The sequence below is a fragment of the Alnus glutinosa genome, chromosome 14, assembly GCF_958979055.1.
Source record: "Alnus glutinosa chromosome 14, dhAlnGlut1.1, whole genome shotgun sequence".
NCBI classification, from domain to species: Eukaryota; Viridiplantae; Streptophyta; class Magnoliopsida; order Fagales; family Betulaceae; genus Alnus; species Alnus glutinosa.
Window position 1 is genome coordinate 1,510,000 of NC_084899.1, and position 21,520 is coordinate 1,531,519.

At 34.7% G+C, this 21,520-nt stretch overlaps 3 protein-coding genes across 5 annotated transcripts; 2 read left to right on the plus strand and 1 right to left on the minus strand.

The window, feature by feature from the left end:
- The first annotated feature begins 2,447 nt into the window (after positions 1-2,447).
- LOC133857571 (diacylglycerol O-acyltransferase 1) lies at positions 2,448-11,358 on the plus strand. Of its 3 annotated transcripts, XR_009898347.1 has the most exons (18): positions 2,448-3,039; positions 3,445-3,525; positions 3,674-3,747; positions 3,865-3,940; positions 4,241-4,308; positions 4,604-4,727; positions 5,199-5,297; positions 6,600-6,701; positions 6,806-6,942; positions 7,082-7,163; positions 7,292-7,312; positions 7,751-7,813; positions 8,444-8,491; positions 9,623-9,685; positions 9,833-9,886; positions 10,011-10,148; positions 10,552-10,693; positions 10,807-11,358. XR_009898347.1 is itself a non-coding variant. In XM_062292839.1 (17 exons), exons 1-16 carry the CDS (start codon positions 2,617-2,619, stop codon positions 10,113-10,115), a joined length of 1,620 nt encoding a protein of 539 aa, XP_062148823.1. In that variant the 5' UTR covers positions 2,448-2,616; the 3' UTR covers positions 10,116-10,148; positions 10,807-11,358. The 3 variants fall into 3 exon arrangements, 2 of the variants coding, with proteins under 2 accessions (XP_062148823.1, XP_062148822.1); XM_062292839.1 differs by lacking the exon at positions 10,552-10,693; XM_062292838.1 differs by lacking the exons at positions 10,552-10,693; positions 10,807-11,358 and having other exon boundaries at positions 10,011-10,444.
- Positions 11,359-12,308: 950 nt separating this feature from the next.
- On the plus strand, positions 12,309-13,120 carry LOC133857322 (uncharacterized). Its single transcript, XM_062292542.1, has one exon. It carries the CDS (start codon positions 12,490-12,492, stop codon positions 12,865-12,867), a length of 378 nt encoding a protein of 125 aa, XP_062148526.1. The 5' UTR covers positions 12,309-12,489; the 3' UTR covers positions 12,868-13,120.
- A 1,165-nt stretch (positions 13,121-14,285) lies between these two features.
- LOC133856988 (casein kinase 1-like protein 1) lies at positions 14,286-20,777 on the minus strand. Its single transcript, XM_062292066.1, has 14 exons — positions 20,353-20,777; positions 20,232-20,272; positions 19,235-19,304; positions 18,958-19,106; positions 18,769-18,864; positions 18,609-18,679; positions 17,319-17,380; positions 17,134-17,197; positions 16,971-17,055; positions 16,758-16,884; positions 16,497-16,579; positions 16,365-16,428; positions 15,898-16,040; positions 14,286-14,965 (listed from the first exon to the last, which is right to left on the minus strand). Exons 1-14 carry the CDS (start codon positions 20,426-20,428, stop codon positions 14,696-14,698), a joined length of 1,401 nt encoding a protein of 466 aa, XP_062148050.1. The 5' UTR covers positions 20,429-20,777; the 3' UTR covers positions 14,286-14,695.
- Positions 20,778-21,520: the final 743 nt, after the last annotated feature.

Below are 21,520 nucleotides of genomic sequence, written 5' to 3' on the forward strand. Positions count from 1 at the left end.
TGAAAAATAATTATGATATACCACAGGAACCAACGGTGTAATTACCCCTTAAAGTATTAAACTTCTCTCATGTTTTATCTTATCGTTCCACCTCAGTGATAAAGTTGAGATATTTTTTTAGTCTTCTATTATTTGAACAGAGAATAAAATAAAATAAGAAAACAATAAGAGTAAGGCTCTCAAGTGGCCCAGTGTATCTATGAAGACTACATAGTAGTATCGTACCTACTTTGGTTGGTGTCCTCAAATTACTTAATTATATATGATCCAATTGAACTTAAAAAGTACTTAAATATAAAAGTGTTTTATTACTTGACGTAATTGTCTTTCCCTGGAGTTAAATTAGAATCTCCCGCAGAGGGATTCCAAAAAAGTCAACGAGTTATATGTCGGTCAATCTTGTTTGTTTTCTGCTATCGTGCTTTTAAATGAAAGCTTCAGCAGGACCCATAAAGTTGGTAAAATGCCCCAATTTTATCTTCCCAAGCATGACGGCTTTGGTACGCACAGAAAACTTCATTCCTTCCTTGTTAAGGAAACATCAACGTCAACTTAAGAGGTGCGCTACTGCAATCTTGAAGATTAAAAGTGTGATTGTAGGGATGTGTTTGGGTTTAAGATATAAAAAGAGTGATTTTGAAATGTGTATTTAAAAATGTAATTTTAAAAGTCGTAAAATTGTAGTTTGACATTTAAAATTATAATTTAGATTTTAAAATTATGCACTTTTTTTTTTTTAAAAAAAAAACACTTCCTTACATGGATTTCAAAACACATATTTTATTTGTTTTTAAATCGTAATTTTTTAAAAACGCAATTTTAAACAATCTATATTCTACGATTTGGTTTAAAATCGCATTTTTTAATACGAAATCGTAATGTTAAACGCCCTCTAAGTCAAATAGCAAAAAATAAATATTGTTTAAATTACACTTTTTTAAAAAAAAGAAAGAAAGAAAAAAAAAATCGTTTCCAAATCGCAAGCAAGATGGTGTGTTTTTAAAAATATATGGATTTAAAAGCTGAATTGTGATTTTGAAGGTAAACTTTTTTAAAAATTGAGTTTTAAAATCACTATTTTAAATTGCACGTTTTGAAATCACAAACCCAACCGACTTTTAGAAGAGGACGAAGTATGAACAATTTTTTATTTTTAATTTAATTATACTATTAAATTGACATTATTTCAAAATGCATATAATTCTGACTACATTTTTAATAGGGCATATGATTTTGTGAGAATCGCATACAGTTTGGATACGTGCCAGTTTAATAAATTTAATTTGATGGGATTCCTCCGACCCATTTTAATGAAAAACTCAATTCATAAAGTATAATGCGAAAGCGTATCCATCAAGTACTTGTTTTTAATAACATATATTAAATCACTTTGACCTCCTCATGAAAATTCCTAGTTTCATCTTTGGTCACCATATTAAATGGTAAGCTATCTTAAAACTTTAAACTTGTAGGAAAGTTCCTTAAAACTTAAGCCAATAAGAAAGTACGATTTTGGCTTGCACCCTGTTATTAAATAACACGACATCTCCAATAGTCCTATTATTGAATATGTTTAGTACAAACTCACTTTATGCTTGATTTTCTTTTTACCATCCGTATACGAAACATGAGATGTTAGGCAAGCCAGACTCAAAAATTATGTTATAAGATAAAATAATGTCCCAACATCACATCAATAAAATTAGATAAAATTGAGATAAAAGTATATGGTTTTAGTATTTCTCAACTTGTTAAATATGGATTTAAAACAGGTGTTAAAAAAATGACATATATGAATTAAAAAATTTGTAATACATAGAAAATGATAACTGCTATGTAAAAATTGTCTTCTCTTTCTTTTTTTTTTTCTTTTTTGCCCTTTAAATAAAAATATTAACAATTAAAAAATATTTTAACTTTTATGATACATCAAAATACTTAAAAAAAAAAAAAAAAAAAAAAAAACCCAAAACAGAATAAAACAGCCAACCACTTGGTCTCCAAACGCAACACAGGTTACAACACTGCCCCACAGCTCTCTCTCTCTCTCTCTCTCTCTCTCTCTCACATTCTTTTATTTTTCTCGCGTTTAATACAGAATCGCCGCTAAACGGTCCCACACGTATAGCCACTTCACGAAATTTCGTGCATTTGCCTGTCTCAGCTTTATGTCGGTTTGGATTTGCTGTTTTAGATTTTTTAGGATATGTGATTTAAGAAAAGTAATTTTTAAAAATAGGTATTTTACAAAATTACAGTCATTAAAAATTAAAAATTAAAAATTAACTTTTAAAATTATGTGATTCTAAAAAAATATTTTTTTACATGCAATTTAAAAAATAAATTTACAAATTATAAATTTTTTAAAAGCTCAATTATCAAATAATTTATTTTCTGGATTAAAATCTTACTTTTTATCTACCCTGTCATCGTTTTCCCTGTTTGCATGAACTATTTCTTTTAGTGCACACTTTTCTCTCTCTCGCGTTCACTGTGTCGCTCAGTCACTGCAATTGGCTTCCTATAATTCTCTCCCCGCAATTCCGTCTCTTTATCTGTTTAGTTTCGTTTATCTTATCAGCAAGCGCGCAATACGATACGACACGGTTCCCGGGAATGGCGATTTCCGGTACGGCTGAAAGCACAGGCACCACAGGCACCACCGCCACGATGCCACACGCCGGTTCGGATCTTCGAAAACGACATAGCGCCACCGCAACCACGGAAGTATCCGATTCAAATTCCAAAACGAAGGATCCGGAACCCGATAATTTGGTGAGAGAATCAGTCAAAGTCAGAGATTCGAGCAGCGACGAGTCTGCGGCTGGGAAGAGCTGCGAAGACGACGGGGATAGGAGCGAGGTTGCAATTGAATCGAGGAATCCTGTGGCTAATGGAAACGACGGCGGTGAGAAGATTGCGAACGGTGAGGATCGGGGAACGGATTTCGCGGCGGTGAAGCTCGCGTATCGGCCATCGGCTCCGGCTCACCGAAGAATAAAGGAGAGTCCTCTTAGCTCCGACGCAATCTTCAGACAAGTAGGTCCAGCTGCTTTAGCCGTTTTTTAAAAGAAATATATATATATTTTTTCGAATTTACTAACTTTTTGACTCATATATTGCTGATCAGAGATTAGAATGCCTTCTTTAAAGTTCGGAACTTGTTCAAGTTTTTAAACTTTGGTAGAAACAGCTAGGGCTTTTTTTTTTTTTTTTGTATGTGTGTGTGTGTTTTATCGTTTATCGAATTTCGGTCCACAATTAGTATTGGTTGAATGATGAGTATGAAAACGAAATCGCTCTGTTAGTTGGAATGGATGTTTATTGATAAAAAAAATCAGTGACTATAGGTGTTATTTTTTTTCGATGAATGAAAATTTCATTAAAAGAAGTGTTATTTACATTGTGCAATTCGATCCTAATTTATTTATAAATTTTATGCAGAGTCATGCAGGTCTCTTTAATCTCTGTATAGTAGTGCTTGTTGCTGTAAACAGCAGACTAATCATTGAAAATCTTATGAAGGTATGTGTGCCTCCGTCTTTAGGTAACTTTAGTTGGATGGTGATCACGTCTGTTTACTTGTGCATGAGCCATGCCCCAACGCTTATTGATTATGCCAAGGTTTTTCCTATCAGTTATTTTACTTGCTGATTCTTTAATATTATTGCAGTATGGCTGGTTAATTAGGACTGGTTTTTGGTTTAGTTCGAGATCATTGGGAGATTGGCCCCTTCTTATGTGTTGGTAATGATCCCTTAACTTTTGCTTGTGTTTTCTATAGGATGAACTAATTATTGCATATTTCGTTTGGGTTTTATATGTCCAATGAGCACCTGATTGTTCATTCTGCTTATATTGCAGTCTTACACTCCCGATATTTTCAGCTGCTGCCTTCGTAGTGGAAAAATTAGTACAGTGGAAGTATATCTCTGAACCTGTAAGTGATTCAAGTTTACTTGCTGCAAATCAACAGCTTTCCTTACTTTACATGAAAATGAATTGGAGTGATGGAAATTTTCTTGCCATTTGGATACTTGAGGTTACTTCTTGTATATTGTCAGTTGCAGTGTAGGAATATGAAAAACCCTCCAAGAGAATAACATGATGGGTACCTAGGTTGCACTTTTTTTCTTTTTAAAAATGATATTTTGATTACTTATATATATAAAAGAAAATAATAACATGCTATGTTGAGGTACTGTTATCCTCAAAATTAACTTCTACTTTAATGCTACAGGTTGTTGTTTTACTTCATTTAATCATTACCACAGCGGCACTTTTGTATCCAGTTTTTGTTATTCTAGGGTAAGTTTTAACCTTTATTTATTTTTCATTTATACTTTCATCCAATTTTAAACATCATTTAGTTTTTTGTATTTTTGTTAGACTATTAATACTCATTTGGGAAGCATAACCTTTTATTGGTGTGAACTATGCCAAAGAATTATGCTGGTATTATATGAATGGATGCTCAAGTTTTTCACTACATAGAATTAATATTTGTACAAGGAAAATCGTACATGTAGGAACTTTCCCTTGGTCATTCCATTGACAAGGATATTGTGGAAATTTCTTAATTGATTTATGACTTACCGTGCAGGTGCGATTCTGCAGTTTTATCTGGCGTCACCTTGATGCTATTTGCTTGCATCGTATGGTTAAAATTGGTGTCTTATACGCATACAAACTATGATATGAGATCACTGGCGAAATCTATTGAAAAGGTAAAGGAAATTCCCTTGAAAAGTCTGTAGATGATTAGTGTATATTGAAGTTTCCTGCTAAATGAAATATGTAAGTATTGAAGATAGGAAGATAAAAAGTGTTTTGATGTTTATGCTTAGACGAAATTTGGTAGGTTTCTTTGATGAAACTCAGTAGTTACATAGATGAAATTACATGCTAAATATATCTTGGTGGTAAGTTGGTAATTTAGAAAAATAGACCAGAAGCTATGCAAGTATTACCACAGTAATCCTTGGGATAATTCACCATCACAACATTTTTTTTGGGATAAGTCACCATCATAACTTTTTCAAAACGCATTATATTTGTTCTTCATTAGAATAAAAAAAGAGTTTGTATTCCTCTCTTTTCCTTTCTTCTGCAATGGATATTTAATCTCCTGCAGATGTATGGGTGATGAACGAAGGTTTGTTTTCTATTTATTCACTGAGGCCCTGCTTTGGTGCTAGGGGGATGTACTGCCCAATTCTCTGAATCCGGATTATCCTTACAGTGATTGCTTCAAGAGTCTGGCTTACTTCATGGTTGCCCCAACGTTATGTTACCAGGTAATTCAACTTCAAGTGTTGCAGTTATTATAATATATCGATACTCAGGTTGAGCCATTTTTGTACACCTATTTCATGATATTTGCTTGCTTTCTGACTTTTTGGAGTATTTGTTACATGTACAAAGCATTTTTGTGTTCTTCATGCACAACAATGGTGTCTGGTGATATATCTCTGAATGGGTTGATCAGTTGACTCTCCATTCAGAAATTTTGTGAGAGTTATCCCCATTATAAAGTATGGAGAAATTCTTATACAATACAAGTTATATGGGTCTGGATGTCTTTTAGGTGTGTGGGTGTCTTGCGTTGTTTGATATGTTGTATATTCAGCATATCTTCGGATGCTGGAGAACAAATGAATTTTCAAAATTACTAAAATGTTTGTGGACTGTGTTTTGAGGTGCTTTTGGTGTCCCATGCTCCATTTCACGTGTCTTGTTGGGATAGTATTTTAGTATATTTTGCCTGCAAAAAAAGCTGCCTTTATATGCTGGTTTTGCGTTTGTAGATATCTAGTATTTGATGGCACTCATAAGATGTTATTTGATTCTATATGTTTCCATCTAATGGTTAACTGCTATTTTCATGACCTAATCTAACTGGTATTATATAGTACAAATCCTACAACTCATGCAATATATTCTATTTTTCCGAGATCAAAACATCCAATGATCGAATCATGACAAAAATATCTAATTAAAGTTGAATTGTCATATGAACATTTATATGTCTGTTTTATATATATATCTGGTGTTTGGTTAACTAGATACCTTGACTGAAATCTAAACCAATTTAAATTGGTTATCGTACTTTTGAACCTAGATCAACCAACACAGGTTGGTCTGTGTCAGTTCTCTGGTTTAACTGGTCCAGACTGCACCTGTTATGAGCATACCGTCGTAATTGGAGCCATGTTTCAATATGTTGCAGTTTGTCGAAAATTGTATCTCTGTGGTGGTATTCTCAGTCACATTCTTTTTGTTAGCTATTATGATGGTTATTCTTTCCTGTCTGCTGACTTCTTAATCTTTTTATACTAGTAAGTGCTCGTCCAAAGTTTATCTTCACATAATATCATATCATTATTTTGGAGTTATCAGCTTGCAAGTGTTTACAGTATTTCACCTTCTTAACCCGGAATACGGAAGTGATTTCTCCATAAAATTTGTTTCTGTATTTCCATTTGTATAAAACTCACTTAAGTTAAATTGTATAATTTCTTTATTTGCTGAATGTACGAAGTTCTTATCATTTGGTAGTGGCGTTCTTTGACCTTTGTATTGATTTATTATCATTATAGCCAAGCTATCCTCGTACGGCATGCATTCGAAAGGGTTGGGTGGTTCGTCAACTAGTCAAGTTGATAATATTTACAGGAGTTATGGGATTCATAATAGAACAAGTAAGTAGCTGTTACTAATTTAAAACTAGAACTCTTTGCTCTTTCTTTTCTTCAGAAAAATTGCTAGAGATGTTCTGACATGACTTTGTTGGTAAATTCTGCAGTATATTAATCCTATTGTCAAGAATTCCCAACATCCCTTGAAAGGGAACCTTCTATATGCCATTGAGAGGGTTTTGAAGCTTTCAGTTCCAAATTTATATGTGTGGCTTTGCATGTTCTACTGCTTTTTTCACCTCTGGTGTGTCTACTCTTCTTTATTTCGATAAGGCATATATTTCATTAATTTTTTTGAAATCATTTTCCAGTGATTGTGAATGTTTCCTCTTAAATTGTTGGTTAGATTTTAGTATCAGTAATTGCTAAGCCTGCATTTTTAGGTTAAATATACTGGCTGAACTTCTTCGATTTGGTGATCGTGAGTTTTACAAAGATTGGTGGAATGCAAAGACAGTTGAAGAGGTAGGTCTTATATCTTGCAATATGTGTTCCTTGGGTTGTGTATTTCCACAAGCCAATGCTGAAGAGAACTTGTAAACTATTTGTGTTTCTTGCATGAATCTCACGGTCGGTTCTGTGGCTGCCATCAGTATTGGAGAATGTGGAATATGGTAAGTTTCTTTTCTCAAAATTCAGTTTTTGTGGAACTAGTTAATTACGTAGGTTATCATGGTCACTTAATTCTTTTTTTAGCTCTTCCTCTTTCTGTTTTAGAATGTCCATCCCCATAGGTTGCAAATTCCAAGTTATATATATATATATATATTCAGTTATGATGTTCTTATGTTGACTTTATATTCATATGAAATTGAGCTAGTTTTGAATGTCTAAATCTTTATTCTCTTGTAGACTAAGATTTTGAATGATGTGAAAATTTTGAACCATCAGTTTAGTATGTTCTTGAAAGAAACTATTTGAAAAGTAGGTTTGTGGTTTTGTATAAAGCTCTTTTATAACTTTTTGCCTGTGGTTGTGATACTGGTTTCTTGATGTAAAAGTATGCCAAATAAAAGCAAGTATATTACTGATCAGATTCATTTTCATTTCAGCCTGTTCATAAGTGGATGATTCGTCATATCTACTTTCCATGCTTGCGGAATGGGATACCAAAGGTAAACGACCAATCTCACCTTAGATTGTAAGCGATGCTTGATGAATGCATCTTGGCATGAAGATATTTTTACTACATTGTTGGGTTAATCTATGTCGTCTCATTTTCACTGCCATTATCTGTCAAGAACTATGTTGTTTGGTTTACAAGTCTTCTTAGGGGAAAAGTGTATGATAGTAGATCTGTTATCTATTCACCCCAGGTTCATAGTCATTTTTTCGAGGCAATTCATTGATACATCCTTTAATACATGTACTAACCTCCCTTGTTGATCTTTGTTTTTCAACATTATCATCCCTTTGAATTTCACGTGATTAAACTAGATTAAGATATCATATAACTATACAGACACATTAAAATTTAAAAAGAATGTATATATACCAACCTCTGTTCTTCTAAGCTTCAATAAAGTAGTGACCTTGGAATGGTGATCATGACAATATTTGGATTCATTTGTATCGTTATAATTATAACTAAAACTTAGTAACTTGCCCCAGCATTAATTTAATGCTCTTGGCCCCACCTGTTTATACTTCATAATCTTGAACTAATTTGTCTTTATTTTATTTTTTTGATAAGTGAACTAATTTTTGATAATTTGTCTTTATTTAATTATTTGTTTCTAATTTAGGGAGTTGCCGTTCTAATTGCCTTCCTTGTATCTGCCATATTCCATGAGGTACATTGCTTTTCTTTTTATCTTTTTGTTTCCAGTTTGTGTTTCAAATAACAAGTCTATCTTTCAACATTTTGTTTGGTATCAGAAGCAGATTGGAATAGCTTATTTATTATTTGTACATCGTAGTTATTGGCGTCTAGTATATGCAATAGATAAAATATGTGCACACTCAAAGGTTACATCTTTACTGTATAATTTTTTTGTTGCCTGGAGTTTTCATTCTTGGGAAAGAGGGGGGAGAAGGGAGGTGGAAGTTGAAACTATACACAATATTGTGACTCACTGGCTAGGCATGGTTTTGATACAGGTTATACCGTAAAAAGTATTGCTATTTAGTATACTGTTATACGACTACCATACAATTTGGATGACGTAACAGTGAAAATCAGCATTTGGATCAGACTTGTAAAAAAATAAAATTGATCCAAAGGTTGATTTTCACTATCACGTCATCTCAATTATATGACAATTGTGTAGCAGTCTACTAAATAGAATTACTCCACTGTAACATCACCACAAATCATAGTAGGAATTTAGGAGCCAAGTCAAGAGCTAGCTATTTTCACCTAGGAAATCGGTAATCAGAAATTTGGATTTATGTCAAATTGCTGACATCTAGTAAGAACACATGCTGATATCAACCCCAACTTGAAGGGCAAAGTTGTCCTATTTTTCTTGCTTAATTGTTAGGTCTCTGGCGGATGTTTTGAGAAGGAAGAGAAAAATGGTAAAGATAGTGGGGCATTGAATGAGTGATAAGGGTAAGACAATATTGCATTGCCACAATATGAACACTCACATTTGAAATGAAAGTAACCAAACTTTTGAAGTTAGAACTTCCCTCATGGTGATCTGCCGGAGGAACCACCACTGTGATGTCATTTGAATGTGATTTTCCCTGTAGGTTTTACCCCATTCATATGTTCACGCTCTTTCTATTCATGGTAAAAGAAGCTTGCCAAATATAAATTAATCGCAATTTAGAGTTTTTTTTTTTTAATGAAATAATAGTTGTACTGTTCTATACACCACAATATGAATCTTCAAATGATTACTTAATTAATTATTACATTGCTTCAATCACATCAATTTACTTTTATGGGAACCTAATTTTGGTTAATTTATCTGCAGCTATGCATAGCTGTTCCATGCCACATATTCAAGTGGTGGGCTTTTATTGGAATTATGTTGCAGGTAAAAATATTACAATCATTGACCTTTCTGATCGTTCCAAATAAGAACAGCCCTAAAACAAAAACAGAAAAGAATATTAATTATAGCAAGAATTGTTTCTGGACATGAGATTAATGATAATTGTTGCTCTTTGTTTTTCTTTAATAGGTTCCATTGGTTCTGATTACTAATTACCTGCAAAATAAGTTCAGAAACTCTATGGTATGTCTTAGTTTTTAGCCCATCCATTTTTTCAGCACCCAATTTCTTATGCCAAACTTGATTTATTAATTCACCGTTCCCTCCCCCCCCCCCCCCCCCCCTTTTTTTTTTCCTTTTATGCCAGGTGGGAAACATGATCTTCTGGTTCATTTTCAGCATTCTTGGTCAACCCATGTGTCTGCTTCTATACTACCATGACTTGATGAACCGTAAAGGGAAGACGGAATAAACTATTATTCCCTCGTTGCCTCAAAGTGTATGGGTAAGATTACTGCCACGTGGAACCTTCTGTTCTGGGTTGAGTTTCATTTCATTTCCATTTCTAATGGCACTTCAGTTTTTGGGTGGGTGGGGGTGGGGTTGATTTTGTCATATGAGCTATTATACACATTTCTTGGCATTCCTACTGGTCTAGGAACAATTTTGAGATTCAATGCAATAGCAATGAGCCAATGAGTAGTGCCACAGTTGTAATATTGGTTTATTTTGTTGGTCAATTGTTAATGGAAAATTTGTAAATGATTCAGATTCAAAATGCTGATGGTCTAGGGTTTCTGCCTTTTCTCTATTGTTGTTCCTCAGAAACGTATAGCCTGAAAACTTGGATAATTGGAATTCTAAGTTGAAGATGAAATAAATCTATGCAATATATCATCTCTTTTCAGAAAGTATAACAAAATGGGGCCAATGGGCTATCTGCTAGAAAATTCAAAGATTTCTTCCCACGTGACATTTTATGAATATTGTTCTTTTGGAGAAACTATGAACCGACACCTGATTTGCAATTATTCCCTACAGTTTAAAAAGGTGAATCTTTCAAATTACCAAGCACTTTCAATTTGTCCCCTTCGTTAGAATTTCTCATTAACTTGGACGGAAAATGCATCGCGTAACTCAAATTGTTCATTATACCCTTGCAGATAAAAAGCCTATGGATTACTGATGCGGACTTATGGCCTAGTCTTGGGTCTTTGTGGAAGGATTCCTTAGGCTTGGCCATGGGTCTAAATGGCCAGAGATCCACGAGCCAGAGACAATCTCCAGTCTCCATGGTTGAGGGCCAAAGCATTACACTTGTCACAGTTTGGAGGGCCAATTCCCACTGTAACAAATTGACAGTTTGGAGGGCCAAAGCATGACACTTGTCAATTCGTGGTGTTTTATAAAAAATAGTTGTTAATTCAGGAAACTAAATTATATTAAACCCTAAAAATAAAAAAATAAAAAGCTTTTTTTTTTTTTTTTTTTAAAGTAAGTCATAATTATATTTTTCACATATAGGATTAGGGGGTATAATTGATCATTTTTATCATGTGATTAATTTTTCGTCCAAGTCCAAGATAACAAAAATTGCTACCAGTGGAGGCAATCTGAAAATGTTGAGTAGCAGGAGGTTGATTGTCACTTTTTAATATTTTTAGTGTAGATTGCAAATGGTGGGTTAGTTCGAGAAATGCAGGCCACAGAAATCATCCCTTGTCTCTTTTGACCTAAAAAATTGTCACCACAATCTAGAACCTCGCTATTTTGATCCGGATTTGAGGCTACCATAAAAATAATGTAGTCAAATCTTATCAAGTATAAAGTTTTTTAATAATTGGTGGGAATTGGGGTTCGATCAATTATTTCAGTTGGTGAGCATGATTTCCATTTACCACGACCCTAGGTCATTATGAAGGGTCGCCTTTTTCAAAGTTAATGCAAGTTGCACGCCAAGGAGCCTCATACTTTTTTGACTTCAATTTGCTTTTGGTCTTTATCATGCTAGTTCATCGTACGACAAAAAACTTTTTTGCATTGAGAAGTGTTAGGGATATTAATTTTTTTTATCAAAAAATAGGTACTAAGATGATGTGAAGCTTATTAATTAATGATGATCAAAACAATAAATAAAAAGAAATACTACAGGTACTAATGAATAAGCTTCACGTTATCTTGGTATCTATCTCTTGGTTAAAGATTTGGTACCTTTAACCTTTCTCTTTTTAAAAAGCAAAACCTTATATGTTTAGACCGCTCGCCGAAATGCCAAAAAAAAAAAAAAAAAATTTTGTTTACTAAAAAAATATTAACAAACAATGTAAAATAATACAAAATATTGTTTAAAATAAAAAATAAAATGTTTTCTTTTCAAAATCATTACTTTAACAATTTAAAACATAACATAATTTTCAAAAATAAATCCCACAAAAAGAATTTCTCTCATTTTTTTCAAATTAAAACAAAAAAATATACATAAACGATAGTATCTATTTTAGGTGGGTTCTGCAACATGGTAATCAAACCTGGTGACAATTCCTAGTGCAAAACGACAAATTTCAATAAAATTAAAAAGAAGATTGCAACGACAAGTTTATTGGTCACGTGGTATGTATTACGTGGTTGAATTTCAGTGGTGGCTCCATGTGAAGGGGAGTTGTAGCGGCTTCCACAGAGAATAAAACCCCAGTCCTTCATAGCTATCACCACCACCGACGCTTACACGGTGACACCGTTCTAGTTAGTAGCGCCCCCATGGTCCAAGCTCCAAAGTCCCATTAAAAGATAGGAGTTGTGTAGATTTTTGGGACAAGGAGGAGGGGATCCATCAGGTGGGGCCAACCATGGAAGATTTCAGATCCAAATCGTGGGGTGATGGGAGGATGCAGATGGAGCGGTATGGTGATGGTGGGATGGGACTGGGACCTACTACATCTGGGATCAGTGGTATGCAAGATCTCAGGTGCTACAGCGCTTCCTATGCAACCTCGGCACACCCGAGCCAAACCCAGGTGGGAGGAAATGATGCCAAGTTCAAGAAGGGGAAGTCGGCAAATGGGTCTGCTTCCAAGAGCTGGAGTTTCAATGATCCGGAGTTGCAGAGGAAGAAGAGGGTGGCTAGCTACAAGGTCTACACGGTGGAAGGGAAGGTCAAAGGGTCTCTGAGGAAGACCTTCAGGTGGCTTAAGGACAGGTACTCCAGAATGGTGAATGGGTCCTAGTATGTTCTTGCCATTTTTGCACCACTCTCTCTTCGTGTATTTTTTAATTTTTAATTTTTTTTTTTAAGGTTTGTTCAATTCAACTTGTGTACTGCGTTCGAGTGTTTCAGCTTAGTGGTTTATGGACTGAAAATATTACAATATGCAAAAAAAAAAAAAAAAAAAAAAAAAGAAGAAGAAGAAGAAGAAGAAGAAGCTGATGAATAATTGTTGTAATGCATTGTATATTAATTGGGGCACCGTTTAGAAATTATTGATTCTACTATGGAAGCCTTTTCAATGATTTTTTGTCTGTTTGTGTTGGGTTTGTTGGAGATGATGTGAATATGTGATCGTACAGCTATAGCCGACATGGGGGAGGGGACGCATTGCCTCCTGCTAAACATACTCTATATCACCGTTTGGTTTAGCGGTAACGTTTGGTTTTTCCAAAAAGGGTAATGCTAAAATTGTTCACTTGTAGTGTAATGTATGATTGATCTTGAAAAAATAACATTTGACATAACAGTAATTCAAGAATGAATTTTTATTGCCAAGTCACGAAATTTTCTAAATAGCATTATTCTTAAAAAAATAATTTTTAAAATAGAGTCGAGAAATGGGTAATCCAATTGTAATTCTGACCTTTCAAATCGAGCATTTCATGGTCCATGACTCGATGGTTTAAAAATGTGATTGCTTTAAATGTTTTCAAATCAATATTTTTTTTTCCTCAAAACGGACTTCCAAATGACACTTCCAAGTATTAAAAAAGCACGTTTGGCATGCAAAATAGCAGGACCAAATGAGCTCTAAAATGGCAAGAAGAGTCTAGACAGATTGATTCGTTTTAATTATAGTAACTAGAAATCAAAACACATTCCATTCGTTGTTTCTTCTTCGTGGGGCGTTTGTGCGCTGTTAGTATTAGGCGTTATCTTGTTTAGGCAGTTATTTTCAGTTGAGATGTCGTTAACTTTGCAATATACTCTTGCGCTCCTTAACCTCCCGTTGCCATCGAGTATAAACTAAAAGGGGAAAAGACTAAGAGAGGGGAAAGTTCTCGTCACTTGCCACGGGTTCAGGTGGTCTAAAGCTGATTTTGTTGATCAGAAGGTAGAAAGTCTCTTCATAAAATCCACACAATGAACAGAGGATAGATATACATATATCGCATCAAAAAATGAATCAAAATAATTATGTTAAGGAAAAAAAAAATACAAATGAATCAAGAAAACACAGTAACAGCTTAAAATCTACAGGCATAACAATCAATTCAGTTAGATGAGAAGCTAAAAAAAATAACAAAAGATGCTGCGACCTTCCCCACTTCTTCCCTTCCAAGCAATTACTTAAAACCTGCATCTGTGATCAGCATAATGTGTATAAAAAATAGACAAATACCCAAAAAAAAAAAAAAAAAAAAAAAACCCAGAAAATAATTTTTAAAAAATAAAAAAGAGCCTAGAGAGAAATATGAACACATCGGCCAATTTACAGTGCCAAGTTTTGGCCTACAAGTCGAACCAACATTGTAAGGCATCATAAAATCAACAAAATGATCACAGATATGAGGGATAAAAAGTTGTAGGGTTGTAGCCAGAATGGAGAAGCCATACGAACATAACCTGAGCTTTATAGACAGCCGTGCCCAGGAAAGTTCAGATGAGAGTGCAAATCCAAACCCAGAATGCCCTGGATTTCAAGTCCCAACAACTCAACTCCAACTTCCTTCACAACTCAACTCCAAGCAAACCTATTCTACCGCAAGCATAATAGCAGCACACCAGTAAATTCGTGCTTCACAAGAATGCACCGAGGTGAGCATTTAATACTGAAACCTCTCTCATCAATTGTCCAACTGCAGGGTCTCAATGCCCCTGAGGGTACTTTCATAGTTCCGAGTGGTATTTCTCCCAGATGTATGCCTGGGGTCTGAAGATCCAACTGGCAAGGTTCTTTGTGCACTTGAAATTCTGCGTGCCGCTCCAGGGCTTGCCTCAGTAGTACGAGAGTGATGGGGATCTGACTCACTATCAACAAATGCATCACGGCTGCTAGAAACAGCAGCTCGCCTTGATGATCCACTTGGCCGGCTCAAATTATTGGAGTTTGATAACTGCATGGTCCAAGTATAGTATGCATTAAGTGAAGAAAGAATGTGATCCGAATGGACAGTACAATTTTACAAGAAAAACCATACCAATATCATATTTTCTGTTATACAATATATCATGCATTAAAGGGGCAACGGTCGACAAAAGAAGGGGAAAAAGTAATAAACTGGTCAACTTTAAGCTTTAACCTATGAGATCGAAACAGCCTTTAAAGAAGAACCAATGCAATAATTCAAACAGTTCGGACAAAGTAACAACTCGGCAGCAACTGTAACAACTCAGGAAAAGCCCTACTCACATTTGCATTATTACTCAAAAAATGCTAGTCAAGTTGCAATTAGAACTCACTAAAATCACTTATAATGCCCAATCTCACTAGTAACGAACAAGTATGGGATTTAGTACCCATCAACACAATTATAATCTACCCACCCAATGTGACTAACTTCCTAGGGCGACACTATTCCTCACTTAAATTCCTGACATCTTCGTCATGGCCCAAGTCATGCAGTGCCTTAGCGCCACATGGTGTTACTAAATTAATTAGATATTATTGGTAATGACCTAGATAAAATGCTAATCACATCAGTGCTATTTCTCTAAAAGACTAGTCAAGTCCTAATTGAAACTTCCTAGTATCACTTATAAAGCCTAGTAACATCTAGTAGAAAATCAATGTGAAACTTAGTACTCATAAGCACCTTTATAGTCCACTCACCCAATGTGAGATTGACTTTCTGTGGTGTCATACCAACCTACCACAGCATTCGGTGAACCAGAATGAGGTAGAAAAGCCTATGCCTTGTGCTAATTTAAAATGGCATCGCAGAACATAAATAGTAACAGGGAACTATCCAAAAGTTTGGATGACAATCAAAGAAGTTCTACAAAGTTAGGCATATTAGAAGGAGATTTTACATTCCAATCAACTCACCATAGTATCATTAGATACTGCAGAATCATTAACAACAGGACTTCTCTGCCTCGAAAAATTTCCAAGATTTAAAGCTGGTCCGGATATTCTCCGCCGTGAAGAATCCAATGAAGACAAACCAGCTGCTCGCCCTTCCTCCCCACCTGCAATAAAGTAGAAGTAACATAAACCCAAGATCAAACTGAAGAAGTATACATCCTCTATTTACAGCTCAAAGGAATAACAACCAGAAATCAGAAAACTAGTATCAAAAGGCAACGTGAAAAAGGAAAGTGACAGTCCAAAATTATTAGAAGAAGAAGGCACAGATGATATCCTTATAGAAAGTAAGCAAAGGATAGCAAGGGAAGAACCTAATGACAATACCACAACTTTTGAGAAACTAACAGCAGTATTGTTAGTTGTAATGAAGAAACTATACATGAGAATAAGGTTTATTGATATCAATGTAATGAGCTAAAAAATACCTGTCTGTCTATCAACATTGGCAATAGCAGGGGGCATTCCAGAACTAGTCCCAGCACCAGGAGCCTAGCAAAAACGGGCATTACAAAATGCATTTAATGAGGATGGAAAGACAGAACTAAAATATCACTCACAATGCCACGTGCTGGAGGAGCGGCTAGCTGTGATTGCTGATACTTCAAAATGGTCCAGTCAAACACATAATCAAACTGGAAGCCTGTAAAAACACCAAAAAGAGCAATGAGAAGATGGAATACTAATACTAGTCTATCTTTCAAACAAAAAAAGAAAAACTGGCTTTCAAACAAGTTAGCCGAGACCAGCATACACGCCTTGCAAATATAAAGCTGTGTAAAACTGAATTAAATCTCTTTTAGAGGAAAATAGAGTCAAACCTTCACGGATAAAAAGGTCACGAAATATTCTTTTCAGATAAGCATAATCCGGTTTATCATCAAATCGAAGTGAACGACAATAGTGAAAGTATGATGCAAATTCCGTTGGATAACCCCGACACAAGGCCTGAAAGAAGCATTAAGTACAGCATTTACAATTTGTAGAAGCTGGACAAAGAGATTGGATGCAGCCACCTTTTACAAACAACCAACCTCAATTGAAGTAGAAACTTTCTTTTCACTGATCTTGTCATACTTTTGTTTCTTAGTTCCTGCTTTCAGTCCCTGCCAAGGAAGACTATAAAGGAAAGGGGAATCACTAAAGTATGAATAGCAACCAGTGCAAGAAAAAAAGGAAGGACAGAGCAACAATCACCTTCCTCTTAAAAAGTACATAAGGACATATCCAAGAGATTCCAAATCATCCCTCCGGCTTTGCTCTATTGTGTCCAAAATAACAGGAAAGAAAGAACAATTATTACGAAATCCTGAGAGGACACTAACTGGAAGTGCCAAACTTTAGAAAGAAAACAAAGTGCAAAATGACAAGACAAAGCGTACCTATACCAAGGTGAGTGTTCATGCTTGCATATCTAGCGGTTCCAGTCAAATTCTTGTTTTCTCTGCAGCGTTCATGATCAAAACACAACAAACAGTTGGCTTGTCATAATTACCATATTTGATAAGGGCTTGCCATCATTCAAGTGTTAGCCACAGATTGATATGAAAAAAAAATAAAATAAAATAAAGGAAGAAGAAGAAGAAGAAGAAGAAGAAAAGAAAAGAAGAAAAAGAGGAAAGAAAGAAAGAAGAAGAAAGGCTAGATGAGATGCTGGCTCAGATTCTTTTCTAGTTCTATCAAAACTGGGAAAGGAAAATGAGACAACGATCTAGAGTGCTGCACAATGAAAAGAGTTAAGAATTTTCTTGCCATCAGAAATCTAATTACCACCCAAACCACCATTAAAATCATCCTTTAACATGCTTTATTTCACAAATCGTACTCACATAACACCTAAATTTCACCTTGTCACTGCTATAGGAACAAAATAAACAAACTTCTAAGTCCATAGAATCTAACGTATTTAAACCAACATAGAATAATCTCATAACCCAGAGTGAAACAGACTCAAGTACGGAAATGAACTTGGAATGCAGTCTGTAAATGTTCTTTTAAAGCAAGTGATAGCAATAACAACATAGTTGGTTTATGTTAATTCAAAAGCACCCAAAAAGAGATTGATATCTAAGAATGTCATCTGGAAATATAAAACCTTTTGGTTAACCATCCCATACTTATTCAGCTTAAGACTAAACCATTCACGGATAGAGGCCTGACCTACGAAATAAGTGAACAGATGTTTAAGTGTGTTTATGCAAGAGAGTACTGGCACACCGAAACAGACTTTCATAGCAAAAACGAGAAAAAAAAAATGGGGTAGGTTTAACACAAATTATGTACTAAAAGCCACAAAGCTAAAAATAGATTAATACTACTAATACAAAAATATGCCTACTAAACAGGATATAAGAGGTTCAATAACTATTTTCATAAATTACCAATGGTGCTTGTCGAAAAAGGAATTAATTGATCCATAACAGGAAAGGGACCAACCAGATACAAACGAAAAATATAAGTTCTTAGCACACTGAATAGTTGATGTTGAGAACATGGGTAGAAAAAGGTGGGATAATTAAGAAAGTCATTGCTTTTATAGTCAACCATACAAACTATGATATTTCTTCCCCAACCTTTTTCACCATACCACAACAAACACAAATGGATCAAAATCCCACCTTAAAAATACACACCCCAGCCAAAACTGGATATCAAACATAAATGCCTCTCACCTGTAAGGAATGTGCTGATGTGTTGAACTATCTCTATATTTCTTAGCCAGACCAAAGTCAATGATGTAGACCTACATGAAGTGAATAGAAATTTTCATATCAAGATCAGTATCCTGAAAGAAATAGATAGAATTTAATATATAAAATTAGGAACAGTGACCTGATTTGCACGCCTCCCCAAGCCCATAAGAAAATTGTCAGGCTTGATATCTCGATGTAGAAATGATTTAGAATGAACAAATTCAACGCGGTTGATCTGAAATAATAGGAAAAAAAAGGCACATATTGATGAATTACAGAAAAGCATACAAACTAATCCAGCCCAATGCATGAAGTCTAGCGAACCTACCATTTGATCGGCAAGCATAAGAACTGTCTTCAAAGAAAGCTTCCTACTGCAGAAGTTAAAAAGATCTTCAAGACTAGGTCCAAGCAAATCCATCACCAAAACATTATAGTCTCCTTCCACTCCAAACCATCTCACATTTGGAATTCCAGCTGCCAAGACCAAAATTGAATGGTAATAAAAAGTGATATCAGATGAAACACAAAAACTTGAAACAAAACTCCAGAAATTGAAAGAAAAAAAATGACCAATTGACCACAAAGTTAAGAAGTTTCATTACTTCCTCCCTGTAAGAGTCTGTATAACTTTGATTCGTAGAGCAGCTGAGGATGCTTTGTCTTGACATTTTCCTGAATGTAGGAAACAGCATCAGCATCTTAAGAACAAAAAAGAATCCAAACAGCATTGCAAACAGTAAACCTAAACATAGGCAAATTTCTGGGCCTTTACAGGAAATTCATTTGCAGGTATGTCAAAGATTTCAACAGAAAACATTAAACCACTTAAAGTACAATGTTAGGCTGTGACAAATGGATCACGATATTTAACAATGCTCCTTACCAATTTTCAGTTGTCATAATCAAATGGAACATATAATTAAGTACAATAATCCAACTTTTCAAAAGCTCCATCTCGGTCAACCTTTCTCACTAAATTTCTTCTTTTCGGAAGAAACCAAAACAAACTCAACAACCGTCATAAGTACCAAAGGAGATATCAGCTAATTTATAGACACAGATGAACTCTACAAGCTCAAAAATCAAGGGGGTCCAATAATCAGCTTATAAGCCGCAGAGTGCTAAAATTAGAAGACCTCGGCATCTCAACCTGACAAGAGTAACCATACCACCCAATTTTTTCTCAAAGAAAGAGACACCTTATAACATTTAACCGAGTGGGAAACCATATGCTTCAGCCGTCATTGATCGCTGGACCCTTAATTGAAGATAAAAGCACTTCAAACTCATATAAAGTTTTTCCGTGAGTAGATTGTATCCATTGTGCAAACCTAGGTTCGATTATGCTATGATTTCCAACAGAACTGGACAATTCTCCCGAATCCATCCAATAACTCTTTCTCTGACCAAACATATACTACATTCCACGGTAAAAATAACATTCAAATAAATCAACCAGAGCAGAAGTTAACTTCAACATTCACATAATAGAAACAACAACAACAAAAATGTATCAAAAGGAAATACAACAAAAGTGACAAATTGCACAAATTCATGAATTTACATAAACGTGATCACGATCAGGTAAAAAATACTCACAAGCTTAATTGCAACGTCTTCGTTAGTCTGAATATTAGTACCTAAACCACAATTTTCAATCGTTAGTCCGAAACATCAAATTATCAGAAAAATACAAAATCGAAGACAACAACAAACATACCGAGATAGATCTCCCCAAACGAGCCGCTTCCGATCTTCCGGCCCAGCCGAAACCTATTCCCTACACGATGCTCCATTCACAACGCAAAAATTTCGAAACCCTATCCACAACTTAAAAACCTAATTGAGAACAAAAAAAAAAATCCAAAAAATCTTAACGCCGAGAAAGCACAAGACTCTGCGCCGATTAAAAGCAAGGAGGAAATTTTAAGGAAACAAAACGAATTGAAGATCTAGGGTTAGAAAACGCTGTCGTGGCAATTCCCTTTTGGAGTTAACTCTAGGTTTAGGTTAAAGGAGGTTTGGGTAACAAGAATGGAAAAAAAGAGAGTGAGAGACATATTCGTGTTTGATATTTTTCCTTCTATGGCATTGTTGTGGTGGTTTTTTCTGATCCAATGAGCAAAGACTTTGACGACGACAATCTGCGCTATATGCTTCTTATTACTAAATTTTCTTGGTTTCTTTTATCTCTCTTTTTTTTTCTTTTTTTTTTATTACTTTTTTCGGGAAAATGCTTGTGCACGCGTGTTCAGTACGCGTGACGAAAGTGCGCTCTCCGGTAGAAGGTGGGGACTGAGGACGGACCGACGGAGAAGCTGCCGGTCTTATGTGGGTCCGTGTCGCGTGAGTTTATCCACCAAATTGGAGCGTACTTGACACGTAATCTAAGCGTGTGGTCTTTTCTTTTCTTTTTTAACTCGTGTTTTGTTCTTGAATGTAGCCATGTAGGTGAAATGGAGTCTCATTTCCTATAATAAACAATGGATTAGTATTTATAAAATTAAAAAATAATAATAATAAAAATAAGAAAAAGTAAAAGTCGTACCCCTAACACCTATTCAATTGACTAAAAAATGTTTAAGCTTTTAAAAATTTTAAACAAAAATTGGTTATAGAATGATACGTCACCATTTAATATAATTTTTAAGTGATTTTATTTGTTATATTTATGTTATTTTTGCATTCTTCAAATAATAATTTTGTTTTTAAAATTATAATTAAACTTATTGTTAATCATTAATAAATTTTAATTAAATAATAATTTTAAAAATCAATATAATTATTAAAGAATATATGTCTAAAATTACTCGTAATCTTTTACTTTAATAAATAAAGGGGTGGAACCAAATACCGAATCGGCAAAAATGATGGATGCCCGTATGATA